The sequence below is a fragment of the Nerophis ophidion genome, linkage group LG05, assembly GCF_033978795.1.
Source record: "Nerophis ophidion isolate RoL-2023_Sa linkage group LG05, RoL_Noph_v1.0, whole genome shotgun sequence".
NCBI lineage: Eukaryota > Metazoa > Chordata > Actinopteri > Syngnathiformes > Syngnathidae > Nerophis > Nerophis ophidion.
The window spans coordinates 14,001,525-14,020,182 of NC_084615.1; the positions used below are offsets into that span (position 1 = coordinate 14,001,525).

The 18,658-nt window shown below is 40.1% G+C and overlaps 1 protein-coding gene across 1 annotated transcript; it reads right to left on the bottom strand.

Moving 5' to 3' along the window:
• Window positions 1-3,601: 3,601 nt before the first annotated feature.
• med19a (mediator complex subunit 19a) lies at window positions 3,602-18,623 on the bottom strand. The gene is made up of 6 exons (XM_061900091.1): window positions 18,285-18,623; window positions 16,327-16,449; window positions 15,674-15,807; window positions 8,869-8,965; window positions 8,687-8,784; window positions 3,602-3,971 (listed from the first exon to the last, which is right to left on the bottom strand). Exons 1-6 carry the CDS (start codon window positions 18,499-18,501, stop codon window positions 3,906-3,908), a joined length of 735 nt encoding a protein of 244 aa, XP_061756075.1. The 5' UTR covers window positions 18,502-18,623; the 3' UTR covers window positions 3,602-3,905.
• Between the last annotated feature and the right edge of the window lie 35 nt (window positions 18,624-18,658).

Genomic DNA, 18,658 nt, shown 5'->3' on the forward strand with positions numbered 1-18,658 from the left:
GGATCATATAAATCAATAATTATACTTTTTTTTAAAATTAAATATACAAAATCAATGAAGTTGTCACGTTGTGTAATTCGTAAATAAAAAATAAAAAGATTAGCAAATCCTTTTCAACTTATATTCAATTGAATAGACCAGGGCTCGGGAACCTTTTTGGCTGAGAGAGCCATGAAAGTCAAATATTTCACAATGTATTTCCGTAAGAGCCATATAACATTTTTCAACACTGAATACAACTAAATTCGTGCATTTTTAAGTATGACCAACATTTGTAGAGTATAATAAGTCTCTTATTCTTTTAAACAACATTGTTATTATAAAAGCTAACCAATAATACATATAACACTTCTTACCATTAATGCGACATCTTGAACAGGTGCGGTAGAAAACGGATGGTTGGATTAAATTGCATGAGATCGTTTTATAATTTGAACGTTATTTTTGAAACTGTGATTACCAGCGGAATTATTCATTACTTATCGTGTTAAGCAATGTCAGCTAAGATTTGTCAGAGAGCCAGATGCAGTCATCTGGCTCTAGAGCCATAGGTTCCCTACCCCTGGTTTAAGCATTAGACACCTTTTTACCTGAACTCTGCCTGCCGCTGTTTCCAACATCTACAAAGCAATTAGCTACCGACTGCCACCTACTGATATGGAAGAGTATTACACGGTTACTCGGCATAGCTCGGTTGGTAGAGTGGCCGTGCTAGCAACCTGAGGGTTCCAGGTTCAATTCCTGCTTCCGCCATCCTAGTCACTGCCGTTGTGCCCTTGGGCAAGACACTTTACACACCTGCCCCCAGTGCCACCCACACTGGTTTAAATGTAACTTAGATATTGGGTGTCACTTTGTAAAGCGCTTTGAGTCACTAGAGAAAAGCGCTATATAAATCTAATTATCTGAGAGCCATATGTAGTCATCAAAAGAGCTACATCTGGCTCTGGAGTCATTGGTTCTACCCCTGGAATAGACTGTAAAGACAAGATATTTAATTATCAAACTGAGAAACTTAATTTTGTATGCAAATAATGAAACTTAGAATTTGATGGCAGCAACACGTTGCAAAAAAGTTGTCACGGGGGCATTTTCACCACTGTGTTACATGGCCTTTCCTTTTAACAACACTATTATTGCTTGATGTACAGCTTAAGTTGTTCAACAATCTGTGTTGTGGTATTTTAGCCTTCATATTGCACCACACATTTTCAATGGGAGACAGGTCTGGACTACAGGCAGGCCAGTCTAGTACCCACACTCTTTTACTATGAAATCATGCTGTTGTAACATGTGGATTGGCATTGTCTTGCTGAAATAAGCAGGGGCGTCCATGATAACGTTGCTTGGATGGCAACATATGTTGCTCTAAAAGCTGTATGTACCTTTCAGCATTAATCAATGTTTACTTATATAGCCCTAAATCACTAGTGTCTCAAAGGGCTGCACAAACCACAACACAAACCACTACGACATCCTCGATAGGCCCACATAAGGGCAAGGAAAACTCACACCCAGTGGGATGTCGGTGAAAATTATGACTATGAGAACCTTGGAGAGGCCGAAAGCAATGGATGTCGAGCGGGTCTAACATGATACTGAGAAAGTTCAATCCATAATGGATCCAACACAGCCGCGAAAGTCCAGTCCAAAGCGGATCCAACACAACAGCGAGAGTCCGGTTCACAGCGGAGCCAGCAGGAAATGGTGCCTTCACAGATGTGTAATTTCCCCATGCCTTGGCCACTAATACACCCCCATACCATCACAGATGCTGCCTTTTACACTTTGCACCTAAAACAATCCGGATGGTTATTTTTCTCTTTGGTCCAGAGGAAAACAACGTCCACAGTTTCCAAAAACAATTTGAAATGTGGACTCGTCAGACCACAAAACACTTTTCCAATTTGCATCAGTCCATCTTAGAGGAGCTCGGGCCCAGCGAACTGGCAGCATTTCTGGATGTTGTTGATAAATGGCTTTGGATAGTAGAGTTTTGACTTGCACTTACAGATGAGGCGACCAACTGTACTTACTAACAGTGGTTTTCTGAAGTGTTCCTGAGTTAATGTGGTGATATCCTTTACACACTGATGTTGCTTTATGATGTAGTACTGGGGGCGCAGGTGGCCATGGATGAAGTGTTGGCTGTCCAGAGTCGGGATGGACCACTCGCCTGTGCATTGGTTGGAGACATCTCTGCGCTGTTGACCCGTCCCCGCTTGGGATGGTCTCCTGCTGGCCCACTATGGACTGAACTCTCACTATTATGTTGGAGCCACTATGGACTGGACTTTCACAATATTATGTCAGACCTACTACTTCTTCTTCTTTCTTATTTATATAGGGCTTTTTCTCTAGTCACTCAAAGCGCTTTACATAGTGAAACTCAATATCTAAGTTACATTCAAACCAGTGTGGGTGGCACTGGGAGCAGGTGGGTAAAGTGTCTTGCCCAAGGACACAACGGCAGTGACTAGGATGGCTGAAGCGGGAATCGAACCTGCAACCCTCAAATTGCTGGCACGGCCACTCTACTAACCGAGCTAAACTTGACGTCCATTGCTTTCGGTCTCCCCAGGGGTCCTCTCCAAGGTTTCTCATCGACGTCCCACTGGGTTGTGAGTTCTTCTTTGCCCTTATGTGGGCGCTGATCCGTGGATGTCGTTGTGGCTTGTGCAGCCCTTTGAGACACGTGTGATTTAAGGCTATATAAATGAACATTGATTGATTGATTGACTGAGGGATCGAAGGTCTGTAATATCATGGCTTACGTGCAGTGATTTCTCCAGATTCTCTGAACCTTTTGATGATATTACAGACCATTGATGGTGAAATCCCTAAATTCCTTCCAATAGTTGATTGAGAAATGTTGTTCTTAAACTGTTCAACAATTTGCTCATGCATTTGTTGACCAAGTGGTGACCTTCGCCCCATCTTTGTTTGTGAACGAGTGAGCATTTCATGGAAGCTGCTTTTATACCCAATCATGGCACCCACCTGTTCCCAATTAGCCTGCACACCTGTGGGATGTTCCAAATAAGTCTTTGATGAGCATTCCTCAACTTTCTCAGTGTTTTTTGCCACTTGTGCCAGCTTTTTTGAAACATGTTGCAGGCATCAAATTCCATAAGAGATAATATTTGCACAACATAAAAGTTTGCCATTAAATATCCTGTCTTTGCAGTCTATTTAATTCAACATAAGTTGAAAAGGATTTGAAAATCATTGTATTTTCTTTTTATTTACCATTCACACAAAGTGACAACCTCACTGCTTTTGGGGTTTGTAAAAGAGCATTTCCCCCCCATGTTTCTTTAGCTATTGTGCCTCCCTGAAGTCTGGCTATCAACATTTATTTTCAAGTTCAGGACGCTGAATATTCGTTGTTAACATCTGTATTGTGGGATCTTACAGACTTTAAAACATTCTGGTGTCATGTCAAGTCTAGAAAGACTCATTCAACAAATTAAAAAAAAAAAAGTTTTCTACTGCAAATATGCCCAGAGTCCAGACTGTGAACGACTTGGGCTGGAACTGTGTGTGCCTGGAGGTAGTGTTAAGGAATCTAAAATCTGTAAGACATGTTTAAGGCCAAAAGTAAAGACATTAAAGGAAGTTTATTTGATTTTGGTAATAGAGTGCAATGTTGTTAGAACATTGCCATTATAAATGTCCATTGCATTGTTGACCGCGTCACGCAATCATTTGTGATTCCAGCCAGTCCGTTCTTTCATGACAGCACACCATAGTACCAGTCAACATTTTGGACACGCCTTTCCGTTGGATAGCACAAGCCAAACTGTCGACCGGTACTGTACTTTGAATAATATGATTCTCTGTACACACACTCGCTTACAAAAACCGCTCACATTCACTCCGACATGCACACGTGGGGCCCGGGCCTATCTGAGGCTGTTGCTGTTGGGCTGTGAGCCGGCGAGGCCAGTGTGATCGGGGCTGTGGCGGTTCTGGAAGATGGAAGGGGTGTGGGGGAGAACCAACAAGATCATTAGGACTTCCGAGCCGTATTTTTGTGGGGGCTGTACACAGGTTGAAGCCATTTGCATGATGAAGTGTTTATGTTACCGTCAAATGCGGGAAGTATTTATTTACTTCATTGATAAGACAGATGGATAGTACTGTACTGATTCCTTCAGGAGAGTTCCCTTAGGAAAATTAAAGGGGTTTCCTAAAGCTACAAAGATATACAGTATATCAGGGGTCACCAACACGGTGCCCGTAAGGACCAGATGAGTCGCCCGCTGGCCTGTTCTAAAAATAGCTCAAATAGCAGCACTTACCAGTGAGCTGCCTCTATTTTTTAAATTGGATTTATTTACTAGCAAGCTGGTTTCGCTTTGCTCGACATTTTTAATTCTAAGAGAGACAAAACTCAAATAGAATTTGAAAATCCAAGAAAATATTTTAATGACTTGGTCTTCACTTGTTTAAATATATTCATTTATTTTTTTTTTACTTTGCTTCTTATAACTTTCAGAAAGACAATTTTAGAGAAAAAAATACAACCTTAAAAATGATTTTAGGATTTTTAAACACATATACCTTTTTACCTTTTAAATTCCTTCCTCTTCTTTCCTGACAATTTAAATCAATGTTCAAGTATGTATTTTTTTACTGCAAAGAATAATAAATATATTTTAATTTAATTCTTCATTTTGGCTTCTGTTTTTTCGACAAAGAATATTTGTGAAATATTTCTTCAAACTTATGATTAAAATAGAAAAAAAATATTCTACCAAATCTAGAAAATCTAGGAAGAACCAAATTTAAAACTTATTTCAAAGTCTTTTGAATTTCTTTTAAAAATAAATTTCTGGAAAATCTGGAAGAAATAGCGATTTGTCTTTGTTAGAAATATAGCTTGGTCCAATTTGTTATATATCCTAACAAAGTGCAGATTGGATTTTAACCTATTTAAAACATGTGATCAAAATTCTAAAATTAATCTTAATCAGGAATAATTACTAATGATGTTCCATAAATTTTTATTTTTTCAAAAAGGTTCGAATGAGCTAGTTTTTGTCTTTATTTTTTTTGGTTGAATTTTGAATTTTAAAGAGTTGAAATTGATAAACTATGTTTCAAAATTAAATTTTCATTTTTTTCGTGTTTTCTCCTCTTTTAAACCGTTCAATTAAGTGTTTTTTTCATCATTTATTCTCTACAAAAAACCTTCCGTAAAAGGAAAAAAAATGTACGACGGAATGACAGACAGAAATACCCATTTTTTATATATATGGATTTATTTATGAAAGGTAAATTGAGCAAATTGGCTATTTCTGGCAATTTTTTAAGTGTGTATCAAACTGGTAGCCCTTCGCATTAATCAGTACCCAAGAAGTAGCTCTTGGTTTCAAAAAGGTTGGTGACCCCTGCTGTATATTCTCAGCATTGTTTTTGTAGGTATGTAAGCAATTATTGGTATGATAATTCAAATGAAAGGACACAAAAATGGTATGAAGCAGTAGAAAAACATTGTGCATGACTAAAAATAAAAATACTGGCAATGCATAAACAAACTATACTAAACCGCCCGTATAGTCATGAAATCATTCCCATGGTGCAGCGATTAAATATTTTAAAATTATTATTAATAAATAATCAAAAAAACTGTAAAAATGCCTAAAAATAGAATGATACATATACAACATGCTAAGAAAACCCCACTTAAATAACGTAAATAATAATAGACTATTTGCATTTATTAATCATTATTAGGAAAAATAACACAATTAGTAAGGCTGCAACCATTACCGTATTTTTTGGACCATAAGTCGCAGTTTTTTTCATAGTTTGGGGGTGCGACTTATACTCAGGTGCGAATTATACTCGGGAGCAACTTATGTGTGAAATTATTAACACATTACCGTAAAATATCAAATAATATTATTAGGTATAGCATGTTCTATATGTTATAGTTATTTGAATGACTCTTACCATAATATGTTAGGTTAACATAGCAGGCACCTTCTCAGTTGGTTATTTATGCCTCATATAACGTACATGTGGAGAGACTGAGCCGACAGCGGGCTAAGAAATATGGCTGTCCTACCAAAGATGGAGGCCAGGAGGCGGAGCATGCAGCAGAGAGGAGAGGTGGGGCGCACTCTGAGCGATGCTGCAGCCAGCCCAGTCAGGTGCGTAAACTACACACCTGTTCTCAATCCCATCATCTTCTGCTGCAGCATTAAAAGGGGGAAGGAGGAACACTCGGGGCGGAAGTAGTAGGAGACAACCAGACGAGCGAGAACCACGGAGAGCCACGGAGCGACCGAGACCAGCACAGGAAAGAAGCGGCCACTGAAAAGGAGCCCGGCGCGAGCAGCGGAGATGGAGTTGAAAGAGCGACCGACCGTCACTGCGAGCGACTTATTGAAAAATAAAGAGTCAAACCTGTGCGAAGCGATGTCGTTCCTGTTTGGTCCACGCAACCCACACGATGGCGGCAGGAAGCCGTCTACAGTACACTTATTCAGCCTGTTGTTCACTATTCTTTTTTTAAATTTTAAATTGCCTTTCAAATGTCTATTCTTGGTGTTGGATTTTATCAAATACATTTCCCCCCAAAAATGCGACTTGTACTCCAGTGTCGGGCTGGGCGATATATACGATATATCGCGGGTTTGTCTCTGTGCGATATAGAAAATGACTATATCGTAATATTGGAGTATACGTTCTCACGCAGGACTTTTAGCTGGAGGCATTACACTACAGGCTCTCCTCGCTCTTTCCTGTGTCTCCTTCTCACAGACAAGCAGGCGCACATTCTTACATACGTCAGTCACATACACGCCCTCGCCCAGCAGAGAGGTAGCGGCGTGGCTAACGTTAGCTGCTAACGTGGCCGTACGAGAGAAAGATGGTGCGGATCTGGTAACAAATGAAGGAAGACTTAATCCCCAATAAAAACAGCAGGGTTTCCATCGTCTGGCGGTGGTTCGGCTTCAAGTGGGAATATGTCCAACAGACAACCGTAATTTGTCAAGTGTGGGGGGGGAAAAGCGTTGCTATAAAAAGTAGCATTACTGCTAATATGTAGCATCATTTGTAAAGTCCCTCGCTAGAGAATGAAGAGAATTTCATAACCTTAGTAACATACCACATGGTGAAGGACGAATACCATTTGATTTCCTAAAATGCAGCTCACTTTTATTTGACACTTAAAATGTCTCTGACAATCTTGAAATTTATGTTTTGGAAATTACTTGAATGTTTGTGACATTGCTTAATAACTTTAATAAATACCCTTTTGGTCAATTGACTTTAGTTGTGATTTCCCTCTCTGCGTGAAAGTTTAAAAGTAGCAAATATTAATGCAGTATTAAGAAGAATGTTTTAATGTAGACCCATAGAATCATCATACTGCTGTGATTATATGCAACAAGTGTTCATTCAAGGCCAAGGCAAACTATGGAGATATATATCGTGTTTATGCATTTTTTGCTTTTAAAAATGTTACTGTGTGCAAACAGCACCTTTGATTATTTTTTATTAATGCACACATGTTAAAAGTTCCATTTCGATGTTGATTTAAAAAGGAATGAAGGTTCTGACCAGCAGAAAAATCATTGTTGATTTCAACTATTTTCCCTAAAATACGCATTGAGGCTGTAGAGCAGGGGTGTCAAACTCAAATACAGAGTGGGCCATAATTTAAAACCGAACAAAGCCGTGGGCCGAGGTTGAACAAATTAATCTTTTAATAGGGACCCAAACAAGTTTTGCATTGAATCTTGAACAAACAAAGCTTACAGTATGTAACTTTATAGTTGCATGCAAAATCGAGTTTCAAATAATATTAATAATTAAAAAATATCAATGCCATATCAAATAAAATTTTAATAAAAATGTAATGCCTCTTTTTGGCGGCGGGGTTGAGATGGACGGGGTTTGGTGATAGCGGGGGTGTATATTGTAGCGTCCCGGAAGAGTTAGTGCTGCAAGGGGTTATGGGTATTTGTTCTGTTGTGTTTATGTTGTGTTACGGTGCGGATGTTCTCCCGAAATGTGTTTGTCATTCTTGTTTGGTGTGGGTTCACAGTGTGGTGTAACAGTGTTAAAGTTGTTTATACGGCCAACCTCAGTGTGACCTGTATGGCTGTTGCCCATGTATGCGTTGCATTCACTTGTGTGTGTGTGTATAAGCCGCATATATTGTGACTGCGCCAGCAGCGCTGTTTGTATGGAGGAAAAGCGGACGTGGCGACAGGTTGTAGAGAATGCCAAAGGCAATGCCTTTAAGGCCCAACCCCAATATGGTTGTCCGGGATGAAATCTGGGAGGGGCACTTTACTTTGGGAGTCTTCCGGGAAAATCGGGAGGGTTGGCAAGTAAAAGTATTAGCGGTGAATGCAGTGTTACAGCGGCGGGCCAGCTCTAATGTTAATTTGATATTGCCTCAAGGGCCAAATTAAATTACACGGAGGGCCAAATTTGGCCTGCGGGCCAGAGTTTGACACCCATGCTGTAGAGCGTGTTTTACCAGATTACTCTCATCAATCAAACAAACTAGTTGATGGATTACTAAAATAATTGATCGTTGCAGCCCTAGAAAATAGTGCTTTGAGAACCAATTCTGAATAAGACGACTTTTTTGGTTTAAAATGTGTCTTGCAACCATATCACTACATGTCTGCTGGATGTGTGCGATCATGTTTCCTACCTTCTTCTTTTTCTTGTCTTTCTTCTTCTTCTTGCGGTCGGGATCATCATCCCGCTTTTTCTTCTTCTTCTTGGGGTCAGTGTCTGATGGCGTCTCTGCTGCATCGCATCGGAAGCAAATATGGACCACTTTTGAAAAGGTTGTGTGTTAGTGCACGGCTGTGCGTTGGCTTCATGTCCTACCTTGTGGTAATGGGTCCTGCGGGCGATGGTGTTTGTGCTTGTGTTTGCTCTTCTTCTTTGGAGGCTGTATGTGCATTAGTCTGTACTGTTCTGGTAGCTGCAAAACAAGATCCGCATGCAAGCGTATAGTATTATTTAAGGACGACAAATTAGCAAGATTACTGTAATTGCAAACAAAGTAGAGGGAAAAACGGATGTTAGGACACCTTTAGAAACTAAAAATGGAAAAATATATAGGTTACAGAAGTGTTTATGAACCATAGAGCCATTGTTTGGGCCACAAGCTTCCCTTAGAGCAGGGGTGTCCAACTCAAATACAGAGTGGGCCAAAATTCTAAACTGAACAAAGCCGCGGGCCAAGGTTGAACAACTTAACCATTTAATAGGGACCCAAACAAGTTTTGCATTGAATATTGAACAAGCAAGGCTTATATAACATTATAGTGACATGCAAAATCGAGTTTTGTTGGTAGCAGGGGTGTATATTGTAGCGTCCCGAAAGAGTTAGTGCTGCAAGGGATTCTGGGTATTTGTTCTGTTGTGTTGATGTTGTGTTACAGTGCGGATGTTCTCCCGAAATGTGTTTGTCATTCTTGTTTGGTGTGGGTTCACAGTGTGGTGTAACAGTGTTAAAGTTGTTTATACGGACACCCTCAGTGTGACCTGCATGGCTGTTGCCCAAGTATGCCTTGCATTCACGTGTGTGTGTGTAGAATCCGCATATATTACGTGACTGGGCCGGCACGCTGATTGTATGGCGGAAAAGCGGACATGACCACAGGTTGTAGAGGACGCTAAAAGCAGTACCTTTAAGGCACGCCGGCGATATTGTTGTCCGAGTGGAAATCGGGAGAAATTCAAGAGAATGGTTGCCCCGGTAGATTTTCGGGGTTGCGGGGGGGGGGGGGGGGGTTTACTGAAATTAGGGAGTCTCCTGGGAAAATCGTGAGGGTTGGCAAGTATTAGAATTAGCAGTGAATGCACCGCCGCTGTATAATACCGCCGGGCCCGCTCTAATGTTAATTTAATATTGTCTCAAGGGCCAAAATAAATTACATGGCGGGCCAGAGTTTGACACCCATGCCTAAGAGGGACACCAAAAAAAACTGCTTAACTCTCAGCTGTGCTTTTACTTTTATGAATTCAATGATTCTTTCACACATATCTTATGGCTTAACTACATGGTCCAAGGCACACCGGTCATCAGTCAAGACCATTGAGTGTCTTTATAACCGCGCCTTGACAGTCCTAGACAAGAAGAGTATACGATATCATCATTGCCAAATTTTAACCAAATACAATATTTTGAGTTTTACCAAATGTATTTTGTTGCATACAGTCAAACTGGTTTTTAAATGCTTGGATAACTCTGCTCCCTAATTGCTCTGCCAGGCAATTACAAGACTACAAAATGGTACCAGATCTACCACCAGAGCAATGTCAAAAGGCAACTGTTGCGTTCCATTCCGTAGAACATCTATTGCCCAGACTGCCTTTTCAATAAAAGGACCACACCTGTGGAACTCTTGACCTGACACTTTGAAAAGTACATCTGCACTTGTCACTTTCAAAAAACAAAATTATGGCTAGTTGAGCAGCAATCGTGTTCTCATGTTTATTGTTAATAATTCTTACTAATTGATTTTTATCTAGTCTGCACTTTGTGTTATTATTATTATTATTGGCTTTTATCTAATTTGCACTTTGTATTATTTCTATTATTATTTTTTGCCTTGTGTTTTTGTTGTTCGGGACAAGTGTTGTGAAATAGCTTTGGCTACAAGCACTATGATGCATACATTGGATAACTGTTTCAGATGTTTATGTTTTTTGTATCTGTCCCTATTTCAAATCAACCTTAATAATAATAATAATAACATATTTATTCCTCATTTGTGGTCCAAATAGGCCGTAGCGGAACTCATTTGTGAACCACTTTGCCAATACCTGTGGCAGTAATGACAATATCAAGCAAATACAGGAAGTCTGGAGCTAAAGTCAGAGGTTTCTTAAGCGCAAAACTGATGACTAAAGCAATTAAGCTGTATTTTAATTTGCACTTTAATTTTATTGCCAGTTTAATAAAAAAAACAATATTTTTAATTTGGTTAAAATCAATTTACTTTAACACTGCGTAATTGTTTGTATTTATTTTTGCATCAATCCCTTTTTTTGTCGCACCATACTTTTCCAAAATCCTTTCATTTTCTCAAAACTCGACAGAGAGCCTTTCAACCCGGTGCGCCTAATGTACGGAATGATTTTGGTTGTGCCTATCGACCTCAAAGCGGTTTTATTTGGTAGATGGTGAAATGTTAAGTGTGAGCTGTAGATGGCAGTCACACATAAGAGATACGTGTAGTCTATAATATGGCTCAACTAAACAACACCAAAAGTGTATGTGTCCCATTGAAAATATAGAACATTACACACGACGCTCAAAAATCCATCAAAATGTTTTAGTAGGACTTTGGTAAGCTATGAAGCCACACCGCTTGATGGATTGTACTGTGCTTCAACATAGGAGTATTATTATGCTGTGTGTATAAAGTAAGACATTATCTGGCGGTTTGTTTCGCAATATTGTGCAAAAGCAACTTTTCTTACCTTCTGGTACCTGCTGATCTGTATTTGGGATCTGCATAGGTCCTGAAAATTTGCATGCGTCCGCCTTTGTAGTTTGTGAAGACACCGTAATCGATAAGCTTCTTCTTTTTCTCTATCTTCTTGTTATGGGACATTCATCCTCTAGTTTGTGAAGACACCGTAATCGATAAGCTTCTTCTTTTTCTCTATCTTCTTGTTATGGGACATTCATCCTCTGCTGTTGCCATTGCCAATATAAAGTAGTGTAAAGTTCTTACTTATATCTGTCAGTAAACTCGCCATTAAAGCGCTAAAACATACCGGTGTAGTGAGTCTACATTATCCACCCAAGGAACTTTAGCTATTGGAGTTCTGGTAGGAGGGTTTTTCACGGGACACTTTTCCGGCGTTGTTATCCTACTAGTGAGCGTCGGCTGAGAAGATGCTGCTCCGTTATTGATTGAAGTAAAGTCTAAATGTCTTTAAAACAGTTAGCACCATCTTTTGACACTTCTTCCACTCCCGTCCTTGCACGCTACACCGCTACAACAAAGATGACGGAGAAAAGATGCCGCAAAAGGTGAGCCACGTAAATAACACCGCATACAAAACGCCGCATCCTGAAGCGACTATCAAAAAGCGGCTTGAAGATGGTATGTGAAACATCATCCATGCAACATTTTGACCAAAGAACCACCATTACATGTTATGTAGACCACAAGAAAGTCTTTTACATTTAGGAAAAAAATAAAAATAATATGACTCCATGAACGCTCCCTATAATCGGTGCACCTTTTTTATGAAAATAGACCTGACTAGACCCGCTCCTCGGCATTGCGCTTTATAATCCGGTGCGCCCTATGGTCCAGAAAATTTGGTACCGTATTTTCCGCACTATAAGGTGCACCTAAAAATTTCTCAAAAGCTGACAGTGCGCCTTATAATCCTGTGCGCCTTATATATGGACCAATATATAAGAATAATTTTGCTGAGCCAACAGGTCTCACAACTACGTTAAGCAGTCACCGATTTCATTTTCCCCCGTAGAAGAAGCGCGCGGTGCATGCTGGGATAAATGACTGCGCCAAGCCGTGCCGTTTCATTTCCATTTGTGTGTTAATGTAAAGACCCCAAAATGGCTCCTATTGAGAGACATGATTTCAGGAAAGCAGTAATTGTCACTGAACTGCTAGACAACAGCAGCGACACTGACTCCATTAACGACGTCTCGAAATAGTGCTAAGCAATAACAATATATCAATAACTCAACGTTGCTCAAACGTTAATGTCACACAACACAACACACAAAATAAACATGTAAAGCTCACTTTATTAAGTTATTCCTCATCCACGAATCCCTCAAATTATTTTTCTTCAGTGTCCGAATTAAACATGCCACAAGAGGTCTCGCAACTACGGTAAGCAGCCGTCTACCTTATTTTCCCTCGTAGAAGAAGAAGAAGCGCGCGGTGCATGCTGGGATATATGACTGCAGGAGGCGTGCCGAGTTTAAACTCAAGGCGATCGGTCACACAGTAGAAGACGGGAATAGAGCAGCAGCGAGAGAATTTAACATTAACAGCAGCGACACTGACTCCTTTAATGACGACATCGACGAGACGGAGCCGGGTATGTTGGATGCCGTATTCGCCCAACGGTTTGATTCGAACACAGAAAAAGAATTTCAGGGATTTGTGGCTGAGGAATAACTTAATAAAGTGAGCTTTACATGTTTATTTTGTGTGTTGTGTTGTGTGACATTATCGTTTGAGCAACGTTGAGTTATTGATATATTATTGCTTTGCACTATTTCCAGTGTTACTATATTGGGATTGCACTAACGTTTGATTTACTGTAACAGTATCAGACTGTTTTTTACGTGTTTATTGAATCGGGGGAAATAATAAAACAGTTGTTTATTCATTTTGTGAGTGAACGGAGTCGTCAGAACGCTGGTTTGTAATCTATTAATAAAGTTTGACTGACCTATCTGACTGTTTTGTTGACATTCGCTTTAGCGCAACTCCACCTAAAACAGGGGTGTCAAACTCAAATACAGAGTGGGCCAAAATTCTAAACTGAACAAAGCCGCGGGCCGAGGTTGAACAAATTAACCTTTTAATAGGGACCCAAACAAGTTTTGCATTGAATATTGAACAAGCAAGGCTTATATAACTTTATAGTGAAATGCAAAATCGTAATAATCAAAAAATATCAATGGCATATCAAAATTTAAATAAAAATTGAATGCCTCTTTTCGGCGGCGGGGTTGAGGTGGACGGGGTTTGGTGATAGCGGGGGTTGTATATTGTAGCTTCCCGGAGGAGTTAGTGCTGCAAGGGATTATGGGTATTTGTTCTGTTACGGTGCGGATGTTCTCCCGAAATGTGTTTGTCATTCTTGTTTGGTGTGGGTTCACAGTGTGGCGCATATTTGTAACAGTGTTAAAGTTGTTTATACGGCCACCCTCAGTGTGACCTGTATGGATGTTGACCAAGTATGCCTTGCATTCACTTGAGTGAGTGTATAAGCCGCATATATTATGTGACAGGGACGGCATGCTGTTTGTATGGAGGAAAAGTGGACGTGGTGACCGGTTGTAGAGAACGCGAAAGGCAATGCCAGCAAGAACACCAGGTCGAGGTAAAGGAGCATGCATGGTCAAAATAAATGCAGTAATTAATAAGTGTTAGGGTTGCAAAAATCCGTTAATATTCAAAGTTGGAAACTTTCCATGGGAATTAACGGGAATATATCGGAATAAACATTGAATGCAAAATGCTAGATCAGGGGTGTCAAACTCAAATACAGAGTGGGCCAACATTTGAAACGGAACAAAGCCGCGGGCCAAAGTTGAACAAATTAACCTTTTAAGAGGGACCCAAACAAGTTTTGCATTAAATATTGAACAAGCAAGGCTTATATAACTTTAGTGACATACAAAATCCAGTTTCAAATAATAGTAATATTAATTAAAAGAATATCAATGGCATATCAAATAAAATTTAAATAAGAATGTTATGTCTTTTTTTTCTATTTGCAATCTTCTGAGGTAAATATCAATTTTTTTCCACAGGCTAATAATAAATTTGAAGATAAAATAACAATAATAAAGGAACCAAACATTCAAGTCTTGAAGTAGCAAGAAAAAATGCATGACTAAAACGTTAATTATTGGTCAGTTTGCTGTAAGTTTCCCAGAAGAGTTAGTGCTGCAAGGGTTCCTGGGTATTTGTTCTGTTGTGTTACGGTGCGGATGTTCACCCGAAATGTGTTTGTCATTCTTGTTTGGTGTGGGTTCACAGTGTGGCGCATATTTGTAACAGTGTTAAAGTTGTTTATACGGCCACCCTCAGTGTGACCTGTATAGCTGTTGACCAAGTATGCCTTGCATTCACTTGAGTAAGTGTATAAGCCGCATATATTATGTGACAGGGACGGCATGCTGTTTGCATGGAGGAAAAGTGGACGTGGCGACAGGTTGTAGAGAACGCCAAAGGCAATGCCTTTGAAGGCCCACCCCCAATACTGTAGTCCGGGATGAAATTTGGGAGGGGCACTGTACTTTGGGAGTCTTCCGGTAAAATCGGGAGGGTTGGCAAGTAAGAGTATTAGCGGTGATTGAGGTGTTACAGCGGCGGGCCAGCTCTAATGTTAATTTGATCTTGCCTCAAGGGCCAAATTAAATTACACGGCGAGCCAATTTTGGCCCGCGGGCCAGAGTTTGACATCCTTGATCTAAGGGATGCATAACGTAACCCCAACCTCTACTGTAGTATATATTTTATGCGCCTTATAATGCGGTGCGCCTTATATATGAACAAAATATTAAAACAGGCCATTCATTGAAGGTGCGCCTTATAGTGCGGAAAATACGGTATATTTCATAAGCATTTGTTTTTGTAATCAGCCTGAACTCAGCCTTAATAATAATCTTTGTGATTAACACATGCATCATATCATTTGACAAAGTTGTCCAATGTAACTAAATCAAATATACTTATTGAATACGATTTAAATCAAGAGTAAGGTGACTAATGCAGTGTTATTTTCTGAGGTCAGAAAGGTTAAAAAAAACCCTGGTTTACAGCAACTACTCAATAAAATTAGACGATCAGAGACACTTTCCCCCGGATGAACCGCATGCGAATATTTCTTAACGGACCCTGACTCTTGTGTTGTGTGTGTAAGACGAGCTAAAACTGTATTGGGTGGTTACCGGCCCAGTGTGTAGTCTGAAGCCTGTTAGCAGGGCGCCTGTAAGCGGACTGAAAGAGTTTCCAGATACTGGCGGCTTATCGATAAGGGATCGTAGTGAGCTTCCATCCTGATCCCCGGGACAGTCAATCATACCTGCAATAAAAATAAAAAAAAGGACAAATAAGCACACAACTTTATCAAAAGGAGGACTGGTCATAATGCATGTCTAACATTATGACTACGCTGGTTCAGAGTGGACATCAGCTGATTGGATGTTGGAACCGTATGCCTACTACACAGAACACACTGACCTGTAGGCCAGTGTTTTTCAACCAGTGTGCCGTGAGATAGTCTGGTGTGCCGTAGGAGATTATATAGTTTTACCAATTGAGGTTTCAAAATATTTGGGTTCAAATATTTTGAAACCTATCCCAGAGCGTGGTGGGAGACTGTAACGGAGTGTGCAGCCCCAAACATTTCTCCTCATGAGCAAAATACAACTCTGTCTCTGCCTGATTCTTTGCTTCTTGTCTTATTTAATAGATAGTTCGGCGTTCGAACCTGACACTTTAACTTTAAAAGGTTGAAAAACACTACTGTAGGCAAAGGTGTACTTTATTAAACCTTGTACAACCCTAACTCGATGTTACCATTACACACACGAAGACCCACCTGGTAACTCTGGTAAAAAGTTGCTGAGCTTCTCCTTCACCTTCTTCCCACAGAACTTGTTGTAGGCATGCTCCAGGTTGTAATGTGTGATGAGGTTGGTGTTCCCTGTTAATTCGTTTCCCACTAAACACAAAGCGGACGTTATTAAGACAAACATGTGAAAGGGCTCGTCATGAACACTATGAAGCTAGTTTGTTAGCAGTTGGTGAAAGCAACATTGGGATACAATGGTTAGAATGTGAAGAAGTTACAAACCCAGTTTCCATATGAGTTGGGAAATGGTGTTAGATGTAAATATAAACGGAATACAATGATTGGTAAAACCTTTTTTAACCCATATTCAATTGAATGCACTACAAAGACAAGATATTTGATGTTCAAACTCATAAACTTTTTTTTTTTTTTTGCAAATAATAATTAACTGCAACACGTGCCAAAGTAGTTGGGAAAGGGCATGTTCACCACTGTGTTACATCACCTTTTCTTTTAACAACACTCAATAAACGTTTGGGAACTGAGGAAACTAATTGTTGAAGCTTTGAAAGTTGAATTATTTCCCATTCTTGTTTTATGTAGAGTTTCAACAGTCCGGGGTCTCCGCTGTCGTATTTTACGCCTCATAATGCGCCACACATTTTTGATGGGAGACAGGTCTGGACTGCAGGCGGGCCAGGAAAGTACCCGCACTCTTTTACTACGAAGCCACGCTGTTGTAACACGTGGCTTGGCATTGTCTTGCTGAAATAAACAGGGGCATCCATGATAACGTTGCTTGGATGACAACATATGTTGCTCCAAAACCCGTATGGACCATTCAGCATTAATGGTGCCTTCACAGATGTGTAAGTTACCCATGCCTTGGGCACTAATACACCCCCATACCATCACAGATGCTAGCTTTTGAACTTTGCGCCTATAACAATCCGGATGGTTATTTTCCTCTTTGTTCTGGAGGACACCATGTCCATAGTTTCCAAATATAATTTGAAATGTGGACTCATCAGACCACAGAACACTTTTCCACTTTGCATTAGTCCATCTTAGATGAGCTCGGGTCCCGCGAAGCCGGCGGCGTTTCTGGGTGTTGTTGATAAAGGGGTTTTGCTTTGCATAGTAGAGTTTTAACTTGCACTTACAGATGTAGCAACCAACTTTAGTTACTGACAGTGGTTTTCTGAAGTGTCCTGAGCCCATGTTGTGATATCCGTTACACACTGATGTCGGTTTTTGATGCAGTACCGCCTAAGGGATCAAAGGCCCGTAATATCATTTCTTACGTGCAGTGATTTCTCCAGATTCTCTGAAACTTTTGATGATTTTACGGACCGTAGATGGTAAAATCCCTAAATTCCATGCAATAGCTCATTGAGAAATGTTGTTCTAAAACCGTTCGACAATTTGCTTACAGAGTGGTGACCCTCAAACCATCCTTGTTTGTGAAATACTTAGCATTTCATGGAAGCTGCTTTTATACCCAATCATGGCACCCACTTGTTCCCAATTAGCTTGCACACCTGTGGGATGTTCCAAATAAGTGTTTGATGAGCATTCCTCTACTTTATCAGTATTTATTGCCACCTTTCCCAACTTCTGTCACGTGTTGCTGGCAACAAATTCTAAAGTTAATGATTATTTGCAAAAAAAAAGGTTTATCAGTTTCAACAAATATGTTGTCTTTGTAGCATATTCAACTGAATATGCAAAATGATTTGCAAATCATTGTATTCTGTTTATATTTACATCTAACACAATTTCCCAACTCATATGGAAACAGGGTTTGTATATATAAGGATGTTGTGCTACAGTATGTAAACAAAGTTGTCATTAGCTTGATCAGAAATGCTAACATGCTTGGGTGATGTAAACTAGTCTGTTTACATTGTTGACAAACTCTACCCTCTAGTTATTAAGTTCATAACACGTCAGAAAAACACAAACTTATCAAAGTTGCACAATACCAGGTAGTTCTCGTAGTAAGTAAAAAGGTTCGTTCATGGCGCCAGACTTCCGCAGAGGAGGCCCCTCATCCCCGAGCTGTGGTGGCATCTGCCCCGCGACAGAGGCTTGATTCGGCGGCAGAGGCGCAGGTTTCCCCGCTCCGAATCCGAGGGACGACGAACCAGCCGGTCCTTGAGATTCATTTTGCCCGAATAACGTTGAGAATATCTCTGTCATATTCGCCACTTAAGATAGGTTTATGTACAAATAAATACCGGGTTGTTATGTATTCACAAGCCTGAGATTTCATTGAAACCCAGCTTGTCTTTGTGACGCTCTCACGTAATGTTGCAAGTAAACACGCAGAGACCATACCGTAATACTTGCTCAATGT